The sequence below is a fragment of the Pteropus vampyrus genome, unplaced genomic scaffold (assembly GCF_000151845.1).
Source record: "Pteropus vampyrus isolate Shadow unplaced genomic scaffold, Pvam_2.0 Scaffold15, whole genome shotgun sequence".
NCBI classification, from domain to species: domain Eukaryota; kingdom Metazoa; phylum Chordata; class Mammalia; order Chiroptera; family Pteropodidae; genus Pteropus; species Pteropus vampyrus.
In genome coordinates, this window is record NW_011888796.1 from 7,803,817 (window position 1) to 7,812,367 (window position 8,551).

Genomic DNA, 8,551 nt, shown 5'->3' on the forward strand with positions numbered 1-8,551 from the left:
TAAGTTTCTTTACTCAGCTCTCAGAAGAGAATTTTAAAACAGGCCTATAAAACTTCTGTTCAGCCAGGATATTAGTTCTCAGTGTGTTATTAATTGTACTTGCCAGAACATTTTCAATTGCACCAGTTTCCTTCTCTCTCAATCAGGGCTCTTGCAGGCTCTCTGATAGTACCTTCTCCATCTCTTTCCCTGCCCCAGCTTCCTTTTCCTATCCTTCCATTTAGGGGTCCCCAGTATTTTATCCTTAACTTCCTTCTCATCTCATCTGCAAGTTGTTGCCAGTGGGCAATTTCATTCACTTCTGAAGCTTCAGCTCTCAACCATCCGCTGATGATGAGTCTAACACTTGTAGTCCCAATTGTCTACTTAAACTTATCACTAAATGATTGTTCCAGAGATATCTCTAACTCAACTCATTAAAAAGTCCTCTCTCCCTCCCTCTCTCCCTTCCTTCCCAAATGTGGCTCTTCTGCCTCATTCCCCATCATGGTTAATGGTAGCACCAGCTTCACTTCCAAGCTAGAAGCTATGGTCATATTAAACTTATTCCTATTCCTCACTTTCTGTATATATCAGTATGTAGGCCTGTCAATTCTACCTCTGAAGTATCTCTGTATTTTTTCTCCACCCTCACTAAAAACTATACTAGTGACTCTAGATTCAATCAATGGATTAAGTAAGGTTACCTCTTAACAGGGTTCTGAGTATCTAGTCTCTCTCCTCTCAAATCTGTCCCCTACTTTACAACTAAACTTATCTAAAACCCAAATCTGATCAGGTTGCTCTCCTTAAAAACCTTTCATTGCCTATTGGATTAACTCTTGGGTTTTCTTTAAAATGATAAATATCAAGAATATGACTTTTAGGCCAAATATAATGTGAGTGTAGTAGTTTAATATTATACTCCTTTCATTATCTTTTCTCAGGAAGCAAAATGTGGTGATTTTAATGCTGTTATAGTGGAAGTATCTGGACGAGCCCATTACACAGGTACGGCAAGTTTTATAGTGGAAGACGATGACCCACTGAGGGATGGATTTCTTCTCAAGTGACTTCTGTGATTTTTAAGGGCTTTCTTTTAAAACAATAATTATCTTTAGGTAATTTTACTATAAATTATGTAAAAACATATATCCAAATTGTACATGTAAGCTAACTCCTGTTCTTTCTAAAATGGTACACTGTGGCTAAATATAAAGTCATTATACCTCATATTTGCACGTACATGTATATACAGGTATAAATCTCACTTATGTCTAGTATATACAATGCCAAAAATTCAGAATATTTTTCTAGTTATTAACATATCAGGTAAAATTAAAGCCTTAGTTCTTATTTTAAAATACTACTCTATGATAATTGCTATAATATTTTGTTTTAAATGTTCTTTGAATAATAGCTTAAATTGTAGCCCTCACAATAATGACTCTTACAAGTCTTCTAGTTTTTGAGTAAAATAATGCCCTCTCTCTAAGCAAGTTGTAAGGAAGATGAATTATTATAAGGTACTCAACACTCAGCATACATAGCCTGGGGCCAGCTTTTCTGGGTAGATGTTGTTACAGTTGCTGCCAGGATGTTGTCTGTGCTACAAAGCCCACCTCCTACCTCAGGTACCTGAAGACTCATAAACTGATATGAGAAGACCAATTTACAGTCAGACTTTTGATATATCTTTAAGGCTCTTAAGAAAGGGATTGTGTATTGCATTATCGAAATATATATACACAATAAATACACAAGAAATAAATCAGTGAATCACTACAGTGGGATGAGCCTCATACTCTACCAACTACATGCCAGGTAGATTTAAAACATGAGAGAAATGTAACTATTGGCATTCTTGCTAGTTAATTGTGAACCTGTTAAAAATAAATTTGATCATTATCAGTCATTATAAAATGAAGTATTAAAAAATTATTTGATGTGTGATGCTCATATTCAGTACTTTTCTGAGGTAAGAAGTAATAACATTTGTTTTATGAACATACAGAAACTGACCTAATTCATTCATTTTAACTGGCTTTGTCATCCAGCAGGTCTGCATAGACCCAGTTATTAGGTCTGTGACTGAATTACCTGACCAAAATGAAGGCTATAAAATTAATATTCTGGATTTCCCTAGTAATTACACAAACACTAATGTTTTCCACTCATTCTCTATAAAGTCCTCTGGTAAACAAATCATTTTCCTCTAAAAATGATGCTATCATTAACAATATGACCAAGAAAATTTTTACAGATTAGGGAGACTTGCAGTGCTTCTTTCAAAGATAAAAACAGAGCCACTATTTTCTCTCCAAATTTCAAGCCACATTGATTTGAAAATACATACTTTAAAAGTTATATTTTATAGCATTTTGCCACACACATATCTTCTACTTTAGTAAAGTACACTACAGAATGTGTATTATCCCATGGCAACCAAGAATAAAGTATTTCATCACTGATTGTTTAGAATTGTCAGCACATGATAATAATAAAAAAGCAGACTCACTTTTAGCCAATTTTATCATTGTTTTAAAATTGTCTACAGACAGTGCACCCCTTATCAACTCCAGGGCAAACCTTTCCCTCTGCCCTGCCCATGGTGTGCTACTATTTTTATCCCCTTTATATATATGAGGGAAATGCAAGTCAGACATATTAAATAACTCTCTTAAGGTCACATTAAAGGCTGTAAATCTAGTACTTTTGACTCCAAGTCCTGTATTTTCCTCCTTCCTCCACTTCTAAGATAGGATAGACAGAGCTTGTTCTAAGATACATATTTTAACAAAAATGTTACACTTCTTAAATGTTAAAAAAAAAAAAGTATTGCCTAAATCTTCCTGAATTCTAATCCAAACCAGAGACAAACTCTTGCAATAATGTTCATTCCTTCTGTACTCTGCCCCATCTCTCTTAGAGTCAAAAATACTAAGGAAATTAACTCCTCCTCTCACCTCCATGTGTTTAATCAGTCACAAAGCCTTGTTGATTCCATCTTCTAAAAATTGCTCACATTTATCCCTTCTCGTCTTTGGTAAGGGTTTCGCTTCATCAATTAACCTCTTTTAAGCAACCTTCTTCTGCTCACTGGTTCTTTCCTCTAAGTCTTGACATGAGTTCATCATAAACAAAATGACAGAAACATCCTTCGTCTATCTGCCCACTCTAGCTTGCTGTTACCCCTGTTTCCTTCCCATTGTAGCCAGGCTTCTGGATTCCTGACTCTTTGCTCATTGGGTACATTTTTTCGTCTTCCTTTTTCTATTTAACTATTGCAGTCTAGTTGCTACCTCATTACTCATTGGAAACTATGCTTGATCTGTCAAATCTAATGGTCGCCCAAGAGTTTATTCAATCCATGGTGGACACTGTTGCTTGCTCCTGGCAGGCAAGTATGGTACATTTTAGAGGCAGAACTTCCATTCCCTTTGTGCTGAGCTCAGCCACAGAGCAACTCACTGAGGCTCTCAAAGCCAATTATATTAGTACCCAGTTCCTATTAGTACCCACCAGGTGCTGCAATTGTGTGGGCTCAAACCCATTTCCTCTTCTTCATCATTAACTTGCAATGCATTTTGCCCCAAGTCCCCCAGACTCCATAAGAGTTATGGCACTCTTCTGTTCATCCCTCAAAACCCACAAATTCCATAACCTCCCTCTTTAGGGCAATGCTTCTCATACTTCAACGTATGTATGAATTACCCGGGGATCTTAAAATGTGGATTTTCACTTATTAGGCATGGTTTGGGGCATTTCTAACAAGCTCCTAGATGATGTTGATGCTGCTGGTAGGACTACATTTGAGGAGAAAAACTTTTTAACTAATCTATTTTAATTACTCATTTGGGCCCAGGTGTTACAGGTGAGTCTCCACTCCCTGGCAACTTCTTTTATCTCTGAAATACATGAAAAGCCTGTTAGCTCCCCACCTGGAGGAAAAGGCTGGCTGTTAGACTATCTTTTTGTAATTTGAACTCTCCTGTCCCTCAGTAAATTCCTTTTTGCCTAAGTGAGACTGTGCTCTGTTTGTATTCCTTATATCCAAAGTCCCTAATCCATATACTACCTTTTTACAATTTCTTCCCCTCTTCACTATAAATGCCTTATTTCAGACTCTTTCATTTTTCCCTGTGCTATTACAATGTCTTTTCTTAACTGGTCAACTGGTCTCTCAGTTGCCAGATTCTCCTACAATCACTCAAAAATTAATTTTTTGTGTATCTAGCAGTTTTCCAGAGTGTTAAGTGCTAGGGATCTAAAAACAAAACAAAAACAGAAACAAACAAACAAACAAAAAAACCAAAGTTCTTGGCTTCACAGAGTCTGTGGTCTACAGTGGGAGGCAAGTAATGCTTAATCATAAAAAAATAATAATTATAGACAGTGGTATGTTCTACCAGCCAAGGAAGCCTTCCCCTGAAAAACTAACATTCATGTGAAGATGGTGATGCAAGAGAATTGGGGAGGTGGGTGGAGTTTTTTCAGGCAGAGGGGATAGCAAGTGCAAATGCCCTAAGATGGAAGGTTTAAGGAACTTGCACAAGGCCAGTGTAACTGGAATGGAGCACAAAAGAAAGAAAATGGAGCCAAATGAGACTAGAGAGGAAGCAGATGTCAAATCATGTAGTGCCTCGTAGGAAACATTAAGTAATGATTGGGGTCCTTATTCTAAATTAAATGGAGAAAGCCATTCAAAGGATTTAAATAAGCGAATGGCATGATTAAATTTATTTTATTTTAAAGAGCATTCTACCTATAGTGTAAAGAAGGGGCTGGATGTGGGGAGACCCAATCAGGAGGTGACAGCAGTAGTCCAAAGAAGAGAGGATGAGAGCTAAGGTGGAGGATAAAGTAATAGAGGAAGTAAATGGATACAAAGATATTTAACAAGTAAAATTTCCAGGTCTTGGCAATTGGACATGGACTGGTTGTGAGGAAGAAGAATTTATCTAAAAAGAATCCTAAGTTTTTGTCTTGTAAGCTAGATGGAAAGTGGTGTCATTTTCTGAGCTGCATATCTTGTATCAGAATCACCTACGGGGTGATATTGGGAGTCAGCCAGTGAATCTGCATTTTAACAAGCGTACTACATCAGTGGTACTCTTAAGTGTGGTCCTCCTACCAGCAACATCATGACCACCTGGGAACTTGTTAGAAATGCAAATTCTAGGACAGGACCCCAGACCTACTGAATCTGGCACTCTGGGATTGGGCCCCTGTCACTTGTGTTTTAGCAAGCCCTTTAGGTAACTGTTGCATGCTCCAGTTTGAGAACACCTGGTTTAAATTATTCTGTCCCTCAAGTTTCAGATGGCTGGATTTGGATAGTTTTTTTTAGATCAGGTTCTTGATTCCTTCCCTACCTGCATATGCCAGAAACACCCACAGGGAGCAAAGCGTCCCCCACAAAGGCCTCCCTGTAGGGCATTTGTATCCAACAGGAGAGCTTGAGAATGAACCCTTGCCGAATTTGGTCTTTTATATGAGGTCCCAGTCCCTCTTTATCTGGCCAAGCAGTGGTCCCTGAGGAGATCGACTTGGCCCTTTCTGGATCCCAGACCCTCCTGGCTGGGTATCCTCGGGAGGGAGTAGGAGAGGGGTGATGTTGTACGCTGGCTTTCCGGAAAGTACTTGGCGGGCGTCCCGCCCCGCGCTCCTGCGTAAACACGCGGTTCCCTCGGCAACGCCTGGAACCCACGTCAAAGGTTCCGCCAGGTCGCGGGCGACAGCCACCCCTCCGGCCGTGGCCGTGCCCGTGCCCAACTCTCGGCTGCGGCCTCTCGCCCAGGCCCCGAGCCACCCTCCGGCTTGCAGCCGCCTCCCCTGGTGCGGGATGAGCAGACCCGCGGGGCCCCATGGAGGACCAGCCGCCGCCGGGCCGCCCGCCCGTGAGCATGGCCTTGTCGGGCAGCCCGCACCCCGGCTCCCCCTCCGCAGCCGCCACACCTGGCGGGACTTCCCCTGCGGTGACGGCGGCGGCGGTGCTCTCCTTCAGCACCGTGGCTCCCGCGGCGGCTGCGGCGCTGGGGAACCAGAGCGACGGGAGCGGAGGCGACAGCACTGGCGCCTGGGCTGGCGGCGGCCTCGGCCCGCACGGGGCTGCGGGGGAGGCGGAGAGGCCGCCGCTGGGCCCCGAGGCCGCTCCGCTGCTGTCGCACGGGGCGGCTGTGGCGGCCCAGGCGCTCGTCCTCCTGCTCATCTTCCTGCTGTCTAGCCTGGGCAACTGCGCGGTGATGGGGGTGATCGTGAAGCACCGGCAGCTCCGCACCGTCACCAACGCCTTCATCCTGTCCCTGTCCCTGTCGGATCTGCTCACGGCGCTGCTCTGCCTGCCCGCCGCCTTCCTGGACCTCTTCACGCCCCGCGGGGACTCGCCGCCCGCCGCCGCCGCCGCCGCCGCCGCGGGGCCCTGGCGCGGATTTTGTGCGGCCAGCCGCTTCTTCAGCTCGTGCTTCGGCATCGTGTCCACGCTTAGCGTGGCCCTCATCTCGCTGGACCGTTACTGCGCCATCGTGCGGCCGCCCCGGGAGAAGATCGGTCGCCGCCGTGCGCTGCAGCTGCTGGCGGGCGCCTGGCTGGTGGCCCTGGGCTTCTCCTTGCCCTGGGACCTGCTCCGCGCGCCTCGGGAGTCCCCGGCGGCGCAGAGTTTCCACGGCTGCCTGTATCGGACGTCCCCCGACCCTGAGCAGCTGGGCGCGGCCTACAGCGTGGGGCTGGTGGTGGCCTGCTACCTGCTGCCCTTCCTGCTCATGTGCTTCTGCCACTACCACATCTGCAGGGCGGTGCGCCTGTCGGACGTGCGCGTGCGGCCCATGACCACCTACGCGCGCGTGCTGCGCTTCTTCAGCGAGGTGCGCACGGCCACCACCGTGCTCATTATGATTGTCTTCGTCATCTGCTGCTGGGGGCCTTACTGCTTCCTGGTGCTGTTGGCCGCCGCCCGGCAAGCCCAGGCCACGCAGGCCCCCTCGCTTCTCAACGTGGTGGCTCTCTGGCTGACCTGGGCCAATGGGGCCATCAACCCTGTCATCTATGCCATTCGCAACCCCAACATTTCGATGCTCCTAGGGCGCAGCCGGGAAGAGGGTTACCGGACTAGGAATGTGGACGCTTTCCTGCCCAACCAGGGCCCGGGCCTGCAGGCCAGAACGCGCAGTCGCCTTCGAAACCGCTATGCCAACCGGCTGGGGACCTGCGGCAGGTTGCCTTCTTCCAATCCGACCAGCGGGTTGGGAGGGGACATGGCCTTATGGGCTCACAAAAATCCAGTTGTACTTTTCTGCCGGGAAGGGCCGCCAGAGCTGGTGACAGGAGTGGCCAAACAGCCTAAATCCGAAGCCAGGGATACCAGCCTCTAAGAGGGGCTGGAATGCACAGCTTGCGAAGGCAAATTTTTACCCCCTTCGTTTAATGATACAGGGTTCCGGGGAGAATCGTGTATTTCATAAAGCCAAACATTTAAAAAAGGAGACAGGGAGAAGGCTTACTACGTTCCCCAAACAACACACGAGGCGATGTCCCCTTCTTCAAAAGTGCCAAAATGAATGTAGAATGCAAAAATTAAAACAATCTTAAACCACACAACTAAGTATTGTGCTAAAAATGAGTAAAATAAAATTCACGATTACCGAAAAGCTCATATTACAGGAATGACACTGTGAAATAAAGAAACAAAATCATTGAATGCAATCAGTATTTGTTCAAATACAGAGAGTTTCAGGAAAGAATCTCGGAGACCCTCGGAATTGCTTGAAGGTCCCTCTAAATCACCAGCATTCAACAGAACTTCACATTTCTAGAACTTGCACCTCTGACACATGCTTTGGGTGCTTAGGTTGGGAGCGAAAAATTCTTATCTTTACACACTTTGGTGCACTTCCTCCATACTCTAACCTTCTAAAAATCTTTCCAGGAAATTTAAAATTCATATTCCATTTAAAACCATTTTAGGATTTTGAAAATGTGTTTTATTACCATAAAGTTCAACCATCTGGAATATGAAAATAAATATGGCTGTTTAAAAAAGCATTCTGAGGTTATACTTAAAAATTAATGTTTTTCATCCCAACTCCAACATTATTTGCCTTGGCAAGCTTTAAGGCTTAACCCTTACTCTAACCACTTTCTCTTGTTTCTAATAATTTTGAGGATGCCACTCTCAGAATGCTTTCACGTTTTAAAAAAAATAACTTTCATGCTAGAAAAATCTTTGTCTTTTGAGATAAATTGATTTTTGGATGCAGCCAAAAATGTAATTTGAAGTCAAGTTGATTGAATCAGGTGAGTAATGGTACTTTTTAAAGTATATAGTAAAATGAGAGTTCTATAAAGTAACAAGATTTTACTTTACTATGTGGTGTTTAACTAACTAAAGATGTTTCCTAAGAGGAATTCTAAAAATATTTTGAGAAGTGGCCTTATTCTTGGAATAAGCATAGAGTTTTCCAAGAAGATTACACTCTCCTATATTTGGCAGTTTGGTTACATTTGCTTTTTAAAAAAGGATCATTGCTTTGTAGACATGATTTACCTTAAAAAAATGTAGTCTTTATTAGAAAGA

The 8,551-nt window shown here is 43.9% G+C and overlaps 2 protein-coding genes across 2 annotated transcripts in view; both read left to right on the forward strand.

The window, feature by feature from the left end:
• L3HYPDH (trans-L-3-hydroxyproline dehydratase) overlaps positions 1 to 1,930 on the forward strand; it is a 9,271-nt gene extending 7,341 nt beyond the window's left edge. Inside the window, exon 5 of the mRNA XM_011384859.2 lies at positions 927 to 1,930. Coding sequence (XP_011383161.1) covers positions 927 to 1,052 — 126 coding nt within the window. The 3' untranslated portion in view covers positions 1,053 to 1,930. The remainder of the gene's footprint in view (positions 1 to 926) is intronic.
• A 3,820-nt stretch (positions 1,931 to 5,750) lies between these two features.
• On the forward strand, positions 5,751 to 7,641 carry GPR135 (G protein-coupled receptor 135). The gene has a single exon (XM_011384873.2). The coding sequence runs from the start codon at positions 5,847 to 5,849 to the stop codon at positions 7,347 to 7,349; it is 1,503 nt and encodes a 500-aa protein (XP_011383175.1). The 5' UTR covers positions 5,751 to 5,846; the 3' UTR covers positions 7,350 to 7,641.
• The last annotated feature ends 910 nt before the right edge of the window (positions 7,642 to 8,551 follow it).